This window comes from Haliaeetus albicilla, chromosome 1 (assembly GCF_947461875.1).
Source record: "Haliaeetus albicilla chromosome 1, bHalAlb1.1, whole genome shotgun sequence".
Taxonomy (NCBI): domain Eukaryota; kingdom Metazoa; phylum Chordata; class Aves; order Accipitriformes; family Accipitridae; genus Haliaeetus; species Haliaeetus albicilla.
In genome coordinates, this window is record NC_091483.1 from 16214267 (window position 1) to 16230304 (window position 16038).

Genomic DNA, 16038 nt, shown 5'->3' on the forward strand with positions numbered 1-16038 from the left:
GTTGACTGTATAGCCACAGTTGGAAGCCAATAGTTCTCACTATCACTGCTGAGTTAAAATTTACTTCTGTTGACTTGACCTGCAATGTGGACCACTGTTCGGATCCCAGTTAATAGAAGACAAAATAAGAAAGTATTTCAAATTTAAAGACGAACTTGAAGTGTACAGCTGCAGCAAACTTCTGCACTCTAAGTACTACCAAATACAGGCAAATTTTATGGTATAACAAACACAAAAACATAAGTAAGTTTGAAGAGTTACCTTCACACCAAGGTTGAAGAAGAATCTAAGAATATTCTTATCTAGGAAATAAAAAAAAAACAAACAGAAAGAGATCTATGAAGACCTAAAATATTACAATTCATCCAATTGAAAAATTAGTCACTGCATAAAGTTCTATTTCAGTAGAGAAACACTGGTTGCTGCTTGCATGTCTTTGATTGATTGGGGGGGGCGGAGGGGTTGCCATAGTAAGATAGCTAGAACACAACTGCAGTTTAAATTTCATCTTTTAACAGTTTGTTGGACTGAACTGCTACTTTTTAAAGAAACAGTTCTGTAAACAAACACCACCATGCAGTCAGACATGTTATGTTCTTTATGGGCATATTCCCTATTTGTAGGATGCCAAAACCTGTAGTATGCCAAGTTTTCCCAGACCAGTAAGGGAATTCTCAACAACTTCCAAGCTTTCGATTACAAGAGAAAACCTATTGCTGTAAAAGCAAGCAGTTCTCCAAAGAAAATCCCATACATGCACAAAACCTAAAGTTATGGTGGGTCAAGCTAAGAACCACAAAATGATTGTATCACATTTCCAGGTGTAACCACTTAAAATCATCGCAATGTTAGCAAGGCAAACTAGAGTTACAACTCTATTTAGTATTCCCTCCCACACCTTAAATCATGGAATGACAACAATTAGATCTTTTGACACAGACTAACAACAGGACCAAAGAAGTCGTCTTTATCTACATTTTAAGAAAAGAAAACCTATTAAGAAAAATGGTATAAAAACCAGACCTTCTTCTAGCTTCTCACCTTTAGGTAAGTCTTCCCCAGTATTGCACAGGGAGTAAGAGGGTGCAACAGCTCTTTCTCCCTTTTCACTAAATGGGAATCCAGGGTATAGCGGATCCTGGTAAGGATTCAGAGTCTGAGGCAAAGGCATTAAAGGCTGGTTAACTGCTTGTAGCGACACAGGAACTCCAGCAACTGGAGCAGATGTTACCTGAGCCTGTGATACAATAGAGTCAGGTCCCGTTGCTGGGGCTGGCATCAATGAAGAAGCAGGTATTTGGGCTGGAATACCTAAGGGGAAAAAATAGTAATAATAAAAAAAATACATATATAGCTCAACTATATACAATCACAAAAGAAAATGACAGTGGGAAAGCAAGTTTCAAAAGACAGAAGAAGGAGGGAAAAAAAAAAGGTATTCAGGAAGATATAGGAAGAAATCTGGAGTCAGGAAGTTACAAACAAAAGAAGATTTGGCTAAACACAGAGAATAGTTTTCAGAAAGAGTGAAACAGTTAAGCTTTCCAGATATAGCTAAACCCTTCCCATATTTATTTTTAAAATTATGAATACCAGAAGGAAATAGGAGGGGGGAAAAAAGGGGGGGAACTGAAACTTACATGTTAATCTCTGTAGTTCTCATTTTGACTAGTCATTTACAGCCAACTCTGAATCTGAGCTCAGATTAACTGAGCTATGCATCCTCTGTCACAGATGCAGTCAAGTATGACAGGATTATTACCATATCATGTGAACATAGTATGCCAATTTGAAAGCTAGTTCTTGTACAGAAACACAACAGTGGGAGAGAAAATATTGCACCTGATCTAATGAGGAATATTGAATCTAAGCTAATTCCATGTATCAAAAGATACACACAGCACAGAAAAAACATATGCTGGCTTTGCAGCTCAGGTCCAAATGTATCTCACTAGTTCCAGACATACCAGACCCAAGCTGAGTCCTTAGTGAATCAAGGAGCCTATTACATGGGACACAAAGCACGAACACATATCAAGCTTCAACATGCTGACAATGTGTTCTACCTTAAGCAGATCCTCAGAATAAGCCCCCTCGAAACTCAATGCTATCCCACCCAGGAGAAAAACAGAGAATTGAGTACATATTCCTCTTCCACCTTCAGGCACAGAGTAAAGCAAACTATGCATATGGGCAATCAAAGTTCTACTATAACTCTCACTAGCTTTCAGCAGTGAGGAACTATATTCCTATAAATTACTGCCTTTGGAAACTGCAGTGATATGAAACAGTGTCTCCTGGAGGCATCTTCAATGTAGCAAGACAGTTAAAGGCTTTTTCAGGGTTAGTAGTTTCTGATTTATGTTAAAATTTATTCAAACCTGCTGGTCCATAGGTTGTTGGCTCACTTGGCCAAGCTGGCACAATGGCTGGTACAGAAGGCACTGTTGGAGGTAAATGCACCTCAGAAAAGACTGGTGAGGGTGTTGGAGTTACGCTTGGTAAGCATTCTGTCAGGTTCTATAAAAACAGAGATCACATGAAATTACTCTAAATCACCATTGTTGGTGACCCCTAATGTGTCTGACTTCTACCAAAAAAGGCTTGATGACTCAGTATTATCCAGACTACCACTACAGTGAAATATTAACTAGTAACATATCAGGCTGTATACATAAGAGAGATCCGAGATACATTACATCACTGTGTGAAGAACTCTGCACTGAGCTCTGTCCAGAACGTGCCTGTACCAGAGATAGCCATCAGTGTTATAACCACCTCCACAAGCATTAAATTTAATTATCTCCCATCCAAAACAAAATCCACCCTTACAAACGATTACCAATAACCTTGGAGAAACCTGAAAAATCAAAGGTAAAGAATTTAAAGTGAAAAGCATGGTTATCTTAGCAGAAAGATATGAAATAACCCCTCTCTCAGCAAAGAAAGGATATACTTTTATATATCAAGGGTTGTCATTTTACATTCTTTATGTTGGACATAAAGATTTCCTAACTGTAAATACAGAATTTTAGCATTATCACCCTTGAAATGACTACATAATTAAAAGCCAGTATTATAATACATACGTGGCTGTGATGAAGCTCCCCTTTGTCTGAAGTCTCCTGACTGGAAAACTTTGAAATAAAACAAACATTTCTTACTTGCTCAGCAGGAATCGGAGAATCCGTTTTTACTTGTTCCAAAGGAGATGAAGCTTTTGGATAACTCTCATCTTGACTATTCTTCTAAAGCAAAGTTAGAAACAACAGACATAGCTAGTCTAATAGTAAGATTTACTTTTCAAAGAGGCATTCAAAGATATTAAACCACACTACATACAAAGTGGTCTAAGCACCCAATCGCTATTATACTAGTGTAATATTTTGCTCATTGAAAGGATAGCAAAGATTAAAAGCCAACAAGGGGCCACAAATCTTCACTGAACTTCAGAGATCATGGTCTGTTAGCACAGTAGCTATTAGTAAACATCAAATCTTCTGTAGTCCCATTATACTGAAAGTACAGACTGTACTAAGCAATTACAAATCCAGATTCATAAGTGCTCTCAATAGCCCAGATTTGAGAACTCAGATTGCAGAGAAAGACTGTAAGTATGGGTTACAGGGGCTGAGGAAAGCTGACAGCAATACAAGCCTCCAACCTTAGAAGTATTTCACTAAAAGCTGTAAAGCAGCAGCAGCAATCACAGCTCTAAAGGCAGCTATTGCTCTGCCAGTCATGTATCAGAGAAGCAATAACATTTAAAAAAAAATTTGGTCTTTTCTTTAAGATTACCTCAGATGAATTTGGCTCAAGCTTCTGACTTAAGTGGATCTGCCTGGAATTTGACTCTGTAACACCAAGACATAACCTAGTAAATGAACCATTACACCATTTATGGCTATCACAACTTAAGCCAGTTAAAGTTTGTCTTTCCAAAGTTAAACCTTCAAAACAAAACCTACCTCAGCACATATTACTTCAGAAAACTTAAGCTTCAATTTTTATCAATCATCCTAAAATAAACAGTCATTAGGGCAGTAACAGAGCAGCTACTTCAACCTGGGTTTTCAAAGCTCTACAGGAGTTCTTTACTGATGTTTGTTAACCATCTAGGCAATGCTTGAGGGAAACAGGAAAGAAATGTAGCTGTCTCTTTAAACATGTATCATTCATCCTAAATCCTTCCTAGTGAAAAAGAAATGTTTGTACTATGCTTAAAGTGAAAAGTTTTGATCTCCATTTCCATATACAAGTGTTAAGGTAACAGAAGCTTAAAGTCTTGTCTACTTTTGACTGAGTAAAAGATAGATCAGTTTAGAAGGTTTCAGTGATTCAAAAGATCTAGAATGTTTTCAGACTGATGCAGAAAGTTTAATGTCTCAAGCACCAGCAAACACTTGGTGGGGTAGATGATGCTGAAAAACAGTCATAGCATATATCTTCATTACATGAAGATCTGTACAAGTTCTTCACATTCTAGTTTATGTTCAAATCTGGTTACCACTGCTTGTCAATCAAATTCAGGCATATAAGTTTAATAGTAGCCACTAAATAGATAACGTACTTTTTAAAAGCTTAGTATATGTACCATCACAACTAGACAACAATGTAAATTAAAACAATATTGATTATGAGAATTACTGCCAATTCCCCAAGCACCAACAGGAAGCTCTAGATAATGAGAAGGAAGTACAGCTTATTCCCATAGGATTTTTATCCCAGTTTCAGAAGAGGCAACACAATCCAGAACATCACAAAAACCAGGGAAAGCTGTACATGCCATGCACTTCAACAAGATCTATCATGACAATGTAGTAAAGAGCTTTCTCTACTTGAACATTCTTTCTGGCATTGCTGATGAAATAAGTTTTCAAATGAAACAAGTTTTCAGATGTTTGGAGAATGAAAAACAGGTAACATCAGTCCTTGTGAGACCATTCAAGAAGGCATTACATGTTGTAAGAGGGACTAAGGAGCACAAGTACCATAAATACAAAACAGCAATGTCTCTGCTGTTGCCAGAGATAAGGGAACAAAAAAACATTCAAAAACTGGAGGGAAGGAACAGCTTCTAAGAGGAGGCTAGAGTTTGAATTTTGTTTTAGCTGGGGGCGGGGGAAGGGGGAGCAGGGAAGGCAGAAGAAGCCAAGATAAAATTCAGTGTTTAGTTATGGCAAAGCTGACAGGACAAGAAAAAAAAAAATTACAAATCAGTTGCATTTAGCAAAGATTTACCACCTCCTGACAGCTACAGCTTTTATCTATTACTGCCACGTTCCACTTCCTCACAGAAAAGGAAAAGCTTAAGAGTCAATGAAGAGAAGCTAAAGAGTGTCATAACAGACTGGGGGGAGGGAGAAAACCCAAATTTTGACCATGTGACAGCTCTTTCTATTGTAAACGGGGGGGGGGGGGAGGGTGCAACTCTTCTGCACACCACCTTCTCCCCTCTTTCTGTGCCACTGTATGCTATTCTCAACATACCACATTCTCTTAACTGACTCCAGTAAGCACTCTTAATACTCCTCCCACAGGCACTTTCTGCCACACTCACTAGAATTTCAACAGGACATAATTTAGGGTAGCTCTGATAGTCTTTTTGTTTCTCTCATTCCTCTTCCCATTTACTACAAAAGTCCCAGCAAGGAGCCTGCTCTCTCAGCCACATTCACAAAGCAGGAAAACATATACCTTCTTCCCAAACCACACCTTTCCTACCTTGAGCCTAGCTCAGTTTGGCACTATTATTTACAATAATTTTCCCCTCATTGCCTAAACAGATGCCCCATCTTGAATAAATTCTGAGGCTAGTAATAAAAACAAGCAAACAAAAAAAGCCTTGATCTAAAAACATTCATTTTTACCTTTATCCTTCTGCTCTTCCACCTCTGCTGTCCACTTGCTGTTTCTTCTCTCATTACTTGAGAACTTTTTCTGGTTTAAATTATCCAGAGTCTGTGTAGCAGCCTGACAGACTGACTGATTCTAAAGAAGTTTACAAAAGCAGAAATATGAATTTATATAAAAAGTCCAATGACACTTTGTCATCATCTGATACAACACTATTATGGCACCATGACACATAATACTTATCTCTATGATAGGCAGAAAGGTGGGGGGAAGCAGTCTTGATCAGTATCATTCAGACTAATCTACTCTTTCATTCATTGCTAAATTTTGCAAAGTGTCCTTTAAAAGCATTCATGTCATTAGTTTACATGACAAAGAAAACCTGCTTCACTCAGACAATATCCACTTTAAAAGTCACATCCTCTTTCTGCAGGTGAGCAAATACAGCATACTGTTAACCCCAGCTCAGAGACAGAGAGCAATCTCTGTCCGTCACGCTTCAGTCTTACTCTGCTCTTTGCAGCACAGAAGAGCTGTATATTTCTTCTTGATTACACCAATATAAGTAATTACTGCTCAAGAACTGAAAGATACAGAGCAGGAATTCACTTCCACAAAGAAAGAGAGTTAAGGCCCACCTTTCACCTACTCATTCTTCCCACCCTGGTTCTTGTTTCTGTTTGCCCTAGGATTTAAATCCAAGAAGGCCCACGTCTCTAGAATAAACCTATGTAGACAACAGCTGTTTACCCACAGAATTTGCTCGCTCCCTGGATGTATTGAGACTCCAATCCACTTTCTTTTAAAAATTGCATCAGTAGAATAATCTCTCAAAATCTAAAGGCTACATTCTTCCTTCAGACATAGACAAGTCCACTGAAGCCAGCTCAGCTCCACAACAGAAAAAGAGCAAGTCTGGCAAAGAATTTGCATTACTTATGACACCAGGCAAGTTCTCACACCAGTAAGTTCTCAGGCAAAAAAGAAAAGTAACTTATAAATAAAACAGGTTTTATGTGAACCAAATCAGAAACAATCACCTAGTCACCTCCGATACCAATTCAAGCACCACAGTGCCATTATACTGAGCTATTTCTCAGCTAAATTAAACTGTACTTTAGAGCAAGTTCTGTCCCCACCTTGAGGTTTGATCCCACCATACAAGAAAAAGACAACATCCGAGTAAATGTAAGGGAGTGCAAAGCCTTTCAAAAGACAGGAGGAATGTGACGAAAGAAGCCCACAGCTTCAGAAGCTCACGTGTCTACTGTATTTACATGCCTAAAGAACTGTGTATGGTGGACATTAATTATTCCCAGGGGACTACTACATATGTGTCTTATCTTCAATATATAAAGCACTGTAGATTCACATATTTCTATGTAGAAGGTGAGTGTGAAGAAAATACCCTTAACTTTTGAATTGTATTGTAATGCAAGGACAGCAAAACAATTGCTAATTAAAGGTCCATGGACAAGTATGAAAAACGCACTATTAAAGCATACATTGGAAAGAGCAGGAAAAGCTTGTTCATCCCTCTGCTGGATCTCATAAAGTGAACGAGATTCTTCTATAGCCTGTTTCTCCCTGCGTTCCTCTGGAGACAGGCCAAAGTAGTTACAATCTCTGCTGCCATGGTTCAGATCCTCCGTTCTCTCCCGGTCTGGTTTTCTGTAAAGGAAAAAATGAAATGGGATCAATTTGACAAAGAAATACACTAGTAACAAATACAATACAAACTCATGGTTTAGAAGGAAGAAAGGAGATAATTATATAGCACTGCTTATGTGATTCCACATATACCAGATCCCTTTCTGCCTATTGCAAGTTACCCATACACATAAAATTTAAAGAAGGGAAAGAATGGATTTTGTCCATGATTTATTCTGTTCAAGACAATTTTGAAAGACTTTGTAACAAATGGTAATTATTACATCACAGTTAAAAAACAAATGCCTGCATCAAGTGATCTAATCCATTTCTGTGCCAACTGAGAACTGACCACCCCCATCCCATACCTATGAACATGCAAGAGAAAGCTGGGGAAGATTTCTGTAAATACAACAACAAAAGGGAAAATGCATTATAATTTTCAATGTCTGAAGCATCACTACACAAAATTAACATCACTATTTCAGCTTTCCAAATTACTTAAACATTTTAGGATACTTATGTATTTAGGTTAAAGGTGAAAGAAAAATGCCCTTAAAATGTTGCATGTGGCAGACTCCAAAGGCACGCTAGCCCCATTTATTTCACAAAGAGTTATGATACAGAAGAGTAATGGAATAGACCATGAAGAGTTCGGCTTTGTAGCCAAGTACAGAACAGTCTTTTAAATAGGATAGAAAAAGAGTGGCAATGATGAAAAACTCTGCTGCAGCAGCACAGTGAATCAAAAAATCACTACCAACAAACACAGGCAAAATGCTGTTCTCATACTCCTTCAAGTGTTGAGTCGTAACATGAAACAGTCCTCTATGACAGGTTCTGCAGAAGCTGAGGGAAGATCTTAGCCATGCCCAAGAAGCGCTACATGCAACAGTACTTCAGCCCAACCAGAAAAAAAACATCATCTGCTTTCCAAGAAGAAACTGCAGTTTTCTGTACAGTGCTTCCAGGGGAGATGCTGCCATGCAAAAAAAGAAGTGGGAGCTCAGGACGGCAGCAATTTTGGAAAAGGTTTAAAAGTTAAAAAAAAAAATTGTTTCTCCTGTGCTTGTGTGTATTCTTCAGGACTTGGAATGCTTCTTAAGAGCTCAATGGCAACATATTTCAAAAGAGCACGTTGGAAGTATCTGAAGCAGGCACCTGGGCTCCAAGAAGCTCAGCTAGCGTTCAAGATAAGTAAGATGTTATTTGCAGTTTTACCTTACAGTTTGGGAAGGATTCCTGCCTGGAGCTTTTTGCTCAGTTGAGGTCTGATGAGGTTGAGGTCCAGAACATAAGAACTGATGCTGCCTGGTTCCCACAGTATGCTGAAGTCGAGGAGGTAGTGCTGACTGGGGTTTTATTGACTTGCTCTGATTCTTTGCCCCTCTGCAATCTGCATCTGTGATAAAGATGTGAAAATGGATTTTTTTTTTCTTTAATCATTTTTTAAGCTCTTTGGGACAAAACATCTGACAATAAAGATTCTGCTACACAAAGACAGGTACAATCCTACCGGGCTGAGCATTCTGCCCCCATGTTGGGAAAAACTTTTTTATCTTCTTCCCTGGCACAGTGTTCCAGCCCTCCATAGGAGAGGCTTGTGGAAGAGGTTTAAGGCTCTTCAGTGAGACAGCATGCCTACAAAACAAGGAATTACGGAGGGAAAAATATCTTAAAGACCACACTGGGGCTTGCATAAATTAATACCACATTACTAAGACTGATGGATCTCTGCATTTTTGAGAACATTGCATTCAAAGTCCTTTGTTCTTTATGATTACACTCAAGCAATGTGTAGAAGAACAAACCTCCTGGGTTTTTTGTTTTGTTGTTGTTTTTTTTTTTTTAAATAAAACTCTCTCCGATAAGCTGATGCAAACTTATCCAGTAAAGAATGAGCAGCCATTCCTGAAGTGAGTATTAACATGTCTTCAGGGCAGACAGAAAAGGAGAACAATCAGAAAAAGCAATATACTCAGATAAACTTATCACAAGCACTGCAATAGAGGATGCTGTAGGATGTCCAAGCAACTCTTTACATTACTTGAAAGGAAGACATTCAAATCTGTAACAGTTCAAATCAGGTTAAATCTCAATTTAAAAATGTAACAAATTGCGAGACAATCTTCAGATCTCACAACATTTTCATTTATTTAACAGAAGGAGATCACATGAGATTAATGGGCATCCTTCTCCTTCCCTCATTTACCTTGACTGAAGGTGTTTCCTCTTCCCAAACTATACTCAACTGTGGGGTTTTTTTGCCCCAGTAGAGTTACAGAACTTACAGCAGAGCTCAAGATGTCTCAAACCACTCCCCCCCCCAAAAAACCCAACAAACAAAAAAAAACCCCACCACCCTCCCAAACAACCAAAAGCCCCACCCCAGAAAAAAGCAACAAAAACAGCCAACCAGCAACACACAAAAAAACCCCACAACCCCCAACAACAACTTTAAAAACTTAGTTTGTCCCAAGGTAGGACAAAGATGACGCTGATCTGAACAGCAACTTGGCAGTCTCTGTGTGAAATCAGGCAGAGCTACTCAACCAACAGAGAAGCTAGGTGCTTTGATGGATCTTTTAATATGAAAAGCTTGTCACAAATCTAGCATCTAATTACTAAGCACAACAAGCAACACTTAATTAGGATGGCATTGATCTGCTTAGGATTGAATCTTGTGTAAAAAAAAAAAATTTAATACTAATGTAGTTACTGTTTTACTCTGCAAGTAATATCCAGACTACTAAAGAAAAAAGTCTGAAGAAGTGACAATCAATGCAGAACTCCTTTTTCCTTTTTTATTTAGTATGCTGTTTTCTTAACAATTTTGTGGTAGTACCGCTTCAGGTAAAGTAGTAGATACACTTCAAGGGCTGAAATTAACTCTGAACTAAAGTAATGCTGCCATTAACAAGGTTCATTTTGGCACTCTCATCCAAAAGAGATTAAACACTTACTTTGCTCCGAGCTCTTCTACAAATACAACAACTGGCCCATTCTCTGAACAAACTTCTTGAATATGGGCATTATAAAATTTCCCATTATGGTCTAAGCGCACCTATAAGGGGGGGGAAGGTGCATTAGCTTTAGAGAAGACAATGAGAGGACGTAACTCTTTAAAGTATCAGCCATGTTAAAAATAGAACTTTTCCTCTGGGCAACAGCAGACCTGAGAAATAAACACCACGTAATTCAGTAAATGTATCAAAAGCAAATCTTCAATCCATATCGCTTCTTCAAAAAGAAATAAAAATACTATTTAAAAAAAAAAAACAAACAACAACAACAACAAAACCCAGAAAGCTTGCCAGGTAACAGTACTTAGTGAAACATGGCTTTCAAAACTACATGAGAAAGTTAAATGTAATCAGTGTATCAAGGCTTTTCAGCTTTACTGAAAACACTTCCTCTTAGAATAAAACCCAAAGCTTCTCCTTGTTAAAAATAGTGATCAATTTTTCTCTTCTTTATGTGTAACTTCAGTGAAATCTAGTTGAATTAAGAACATGATGAACACCAATTATTTCTGAAGTTATTCTTCAGAAAGCTTTTTAGAACAACCAAAAAAAGTTGTTTGACGTGATCATAGTGTTACTTGTCTGAATGACATTCCATGTTCTTAAAATTCTTCTGTTAAATATAAAATAAATTTTGTAACGTTCTGCTACGTTTGGCTTTCCAGCTGTATTAATTTGGTCAACCTCACTTTTCACTATTTACTTCATCTTCCCTTCCTGTGTTTTTATCCCATATATTTACTGTCTTGCCACGTACATATAAAATTTGACAGAGAGAGTATGTCAGTTACCACAGTTTTTCCTACTAATAATATCTGTATCCTTTAGTAAATACTACACAAGACAGCCTAAGGGTCTTAAATACAAACTTTAAGCCTGTACTATTAAGCAATAAATAATGAACTCCATGGAGGTTTTGTTGTTTGCTTTGTGTGGGGTTTGGGGGGTTTGTGGTTTTGGGGGGGGGGGTGTTTTGTGGTCTTTTGTGTTGTTTGTAAAGTTTAGAGATGTGTTTTTCCTGCAATTTATTCACTATGCTTAATTCCATTACACAAATAAAAAAAGCACAAACTGAAAGAGCCCCCATGCTGCATGATAAACCTAATTGAATATTTTCACATTAATAATTTTAATAGGTGGTCAAATGTCCTAGAAAGAAGCATATTTAGCCAAGCACCAACCAGGTTTACTTAACACACCTAAAGAGATTAATCTAAAATTTGAGTACTATAGCATTTAATGACAAATCTTATTTCTTCTTAAGCAGCAATACACACTACAAGTTTTAATGGAATTTAAAGAGCAATTGTGTAACACTTCGAATACTTCAAGAGGAAGAATCGCCCAAAACTTCGGGATCTTCAGTAACTAAAGCGAGCTGTGTTCTGTTACTTGAAAGTAATGTGATTATAACAAAGCCAATTTACAAACAGCAATCATGATCTCCGGAGTTGAACATAAATACATGAAACTGTGATGTTGGTTTTGGTCTCTCCAAAGAAAAGCCTGTATGACAGAAAACACTAAAATTTCATTCTTCATCATCTAACCGTATGCACACAAACACTTTATCATGCAGCAGTATGATAAAGCAAGTGCTGCCATCAGCAAAAGATGCAGTGGAGATAACGATTAGTTTTATAAAAACAGACCTACCCCACACATTTACACATCACGGGATTAACTAGCTTGCTTACGGAGCCCACCAAGAGAAGAACTGAGCTTACCCTGAACCAGGTAAACTGCCCTAAATGCACCCATTTACACAGAGGCTAACACTCTGCAACACCAAGCAAGGACTCACCATGGAGGCAAGCCTGCACAAACTTATTTGCATACTTAACATTAAGGTCCGCAGTCATCTTATTAAATATACTATTGAAGTTAACCTTGTGACTTTTTAATGCAGTAAAATTGCACTGATCAGATGTTCTATTACATGCCTTTTCTACATGTATGCTGTAAGTCATGAACACCACCACCAATTAAATAATGAGCGTATCCGCAGTTGAAGACACGAGCAAAGAATAGTTAGAAAGTAGCAATCATATATCAAAATAGTTAACAAAGGGGGAAAATTGGCATCTTGAGCAAAATATTAATGTTTCTATAAACTATAATTCAATGCTACTTACTTTACATTTATCTCCAACTGAGTATTGCATGCCAGCAGCAATAGAAAAATCTTGTTTTTGCTGATCTGTAAATACATTAGTAGTAATACACTGTTAGTTTAGATACACCAAAAGAGTTGCTTTCCTGATACAGTAAAAATGCAAACCAGAAGTTCAGGCCCTAAATCTGCACACTGACCCATGTGAGGAAGACCACTGCCTAAACCCAAACTCCCATTTGCATCACTGTTCCTCAAGAGGGCTTCACTTTATACATCAGCTTGCAGAAGTTGGAACTTTTAAGTATTTGGTTACTTACCCCATTTGGATTGGAGCCAAACGTCATATTCAACATTTCTGTAAACTGATGGATTGAGTGATTTAAGAACTTTTTTAGGTAAGACCAACAAGGTAGGATTCCCATTGCTCTTAAGGTGCTGTATGAAACAGAACAAAGTACTAAACGGTCAACTGCATAAAGATGTACAGTTTTCCATTTTTCAACTACAGTGCTCAAGCTTTAAACTGAAATATAAAGAAGCTGAAAATACATAAAGCATAAAGAGCTTTGAAAAAATAATTCAGTGGTGTTCTTTTAACCATAACAGAACAAAATTAAGAACTAAGCAGCATTAAAAAGGACACTACCCACCTTTTAGCACATCAAAAGCAAACATTACTTTTCAAAGAAATAAGTAGTTTTTAAGATATTACGTGTTAGGAAAACTAGAACCTGAAGATTCTCTCATGAACATTAAACACTGAAAAAACATAGCAGAGTACAAGTTATTAGGAAGAAAATAAATCTTAACATATAAATACCTTGTTGCCAGAAAGAGATTTCAATCCATTCATATCACTAACTGTTGTAGCTTTACTTCTGCAAAAGGACAGAAACAAGCTGTGGTAATATAGTATTAGTAAGGCCTGGAAATCAAGTAAGAAACATCTTGGAAGTGGATAAAAATACTGAAACTACCACTCTCTACATATTTTTCCACGACAAGCATACTACAGAACATCTTCATCTCTTAAAATGAAAAAGCTAAGACTAAAACAAGAACTACATTTCGGTATCAAATAAGACTTTTGTTTTTAAGTACAAGTTTTAGGAAGTCTAACTTATGTGTACTGACTTAACCATCACTTAAGAAAAAAAGGAGCAGAGAGGCAGGCAAGGGAAACAAAAAATTCCTCTAAAATTTTTGCAACTATGCAAGGAAAACATAGCAAATGCAGACATAAAAACAAAACAAAACAAACAAAAAAAACCAACCACCCAAACAAAACTCAAAACCAAAATCCACTCCATTAGTTAAGCGGCATCAGGCACTCTAATTTAGCCTTATTTTCTACACCTGACATTGCTGGAAAATTACCTTCCACAGAGAAAAAACAAGTATTTTTCCCTACAGCAGTTGTAGGCAACTGTCAGCATTAACTTCTCCCAAAACCAAAATAAACTATTACATTTAATAACAACATAACTGAAAAGTTCACATTTATAAAATGAAAAAGATCTTCTGGAAAACTAGGTAATGAAACAAGCTGAAGTAAACTTTTAAGACAAGCAAAAAATGTAAAGACTTCATAAACACAGCAAGGTGTTTGTAATTTGTGTTAACTAGGTCAAGAGTCACACACACTAGCTCTTGCATCATCAGACATATGGTTTAAATCAAAAACACTGAGTTTGATAGTCTCAAGTGAGTTTATGACCTTCATTTACAAAGGTGCTATGGAGGTTAGCAGTCTATTTTCTTATGAATCCCAAAGATACAGAGTAATGCTACTGCATATGAAGCCCAGGAAAGCTCTAAGAACAGAAAGGAATAAAGAAGGTTTCCACTCTCTGACATTTAACTACAAAAATTGTTCCCTAAGGCAGAAATACTTTGTATTTTAATTGGAAATGTTCCCTGGTACTTTTTTTTCCAAGCAAGAAATGAAGCTAATCCCTTTCCCAGAACTTAGTTTTCTTTCTGTGGCGATTTCCATCATCTTCCTTTCTGTTGTTTTCAGCTTGAAGAAAAAAAAATCAGCTCCCAACATCTCAAAGAATTTCTTCTGCCACATGCCACACAGACTACAGCAGAGCCCCCAGAAAGGACTTTAATGATGTTCAGCAGGAAGAGGGGACATGATGCACTAATACAGCATAATCTCCATGGCTTCAATGGAGTTTCACACAAGCCAAGGTTTTAAGAACAATATTAAACAGAAGAAAAACTGCCAATATATAAATGCAAAAATGGCACCATGAAAAGACTTACTGTGCAAAAGGAATCAGTAGGTCAAAGTCTCAAAGCTAGCTAGAGCATCCAGGTCCAGCAGAAGGAATACAAACCCACAAATATAATCACTTCATAAAGATCAAGGAATGAAATGGAGCAAGCTACATCTGTATTTCTCCATTAGCTACACCTCAAGCAGGCATTTCAGCCCCCAGATGCGGAAGCAACACAAGTTGGATTAGATTCCTGTAACTCAGTTGCAAGAGCCAGTCAAGTAATTCTCACGGAGTTTACCATGCCAGACTGGCACATTGACAGTTCTCCCAGGGGATTCTGCTATTTTAAACAGGAAGAGGGACATGTTGCAATGTCAATATTCCATTATGTAAAGAGACCCAAAGCTAGACTGCAGGAAAAAGAGGAACCAGAACCCTGTCCTCAGGTACAGTGAAGATTACACATTTCGTTCTTTCATAGTTCTAACTTTACCTCTTTGTGTTTCTTTTCTTCATAATTGGTAAAGGTTTTTCAACCCTAACTGTTAGATTCTACTACCCACTAGAAATTCAGAAAACTCATTTAACATGTATTGCACATAGGCACCTTACATTAACTTTTAAATCCCATTTACCTGTAGTTATCATCTTCTGAATCTGAAGCAGACACTTCACTGCTACCATTACTTTCCTCTGTTACACCAACAGCACTAAGTTCTGCTATGATTTTCTTTACATCTGTATCAAATACTTTCTCATAAAGCAACTCATACAGCAGAGCTGGGAAAGAGGAGAAAGTAGAAGGGCAAAAATCAATTACAAGGTAAATGAGATTTTGTATCACGTTTACAGGTGCATTTCAAATTACTTTAATCAAAGCAAGCAAGCATTTTGATGTGTTAACTGAAACAGTGAAGGCATTAGAAGCAAAACCAGCTGCGGCTACTATGGCTTAATGGGTATGCAGGAAACTACTAGAAGTCAGGTCTCTTCACAGGCAAATTTGGCCTTAGCCTTGTAACTCTGCACATAGGCAGAGATTTCATGAAGAATTAGAATCCTTGTAGGGATTGCCACAGTGACCCATCAAACCTGATTAGGGCCTTCGGGCATTTCTGCAATCTAGTAAAGAAAACAATCATCCAAGACGACAGTTCACATGCAT

At 37.5% G+C, this 16038-nt stretch overlaps 1 protein-coding gene across 5 annotated transcripts in view; it reads right to left on the reverse strand.

Annotated features, from left to right (window-relative positions):
- Window positions 1-16038, reverse strand: part of OTUD4 (OTU deubiquitinase 4) — a 32355-nt gene that overhangs the window by 4658 nt on the left and 11659 nt on the right. Inside the window, exons 7-21 of one of the 5 annotated variants that reach the window (XM_009926772.2) lie at window positions 15509-15653; window positions 13466-13523; window positions 12963-13080; window positions 12665-12729; window positions 10470-10570; window positions 9023-9147; window positions 8728-8908; window positions 7362-7527; window positions 5871-5991; window positions 3799-3854; window positions 3090-3248; window positions 2382-2520; window positions 1232-1311; window positions 1042-1156; window positions 262-302 (exon numbers count right to left, since the gene is read on the reverse strand). In XM_009926772.2, the coding sequence (XP_009925074.2) occupies window positions 262-302; window positions 1042-1156; window positions 1232-1311; window positions 2382-2520; window positions 3090-3248; window positions 3799-3854; window positions 5871-5991; window positions 7362-7527; window positions 8728-8908; window positions 9023-9147; window positions 10470-10570; window positions 12665-12729; window positions 12963-13080; window positions 13466-13523; window positions 15509-15653 (1670 nt within the window). Of the gene's footprint in view, window positions 1-261; window positions 303-1041; window positions 1312-2381; window positions 2521-3089; window positions 3249-3798; window positions 3855-5870; window positions 5992-7361; window positions 7528-8727; window positions 8909-9022; window positions 9148-10469; window positions 10571-12664; window positions 12730-12962; window positions 13081-13465; window positions 13524-15508; window positions 15654-16038 lie in introns of all 5 variants that reach the window. The other 4 variants (XM_069780059.1, XM_069780095.1, XM_069780067.1 and 1 more) reach the window with 4 other exon arrangements.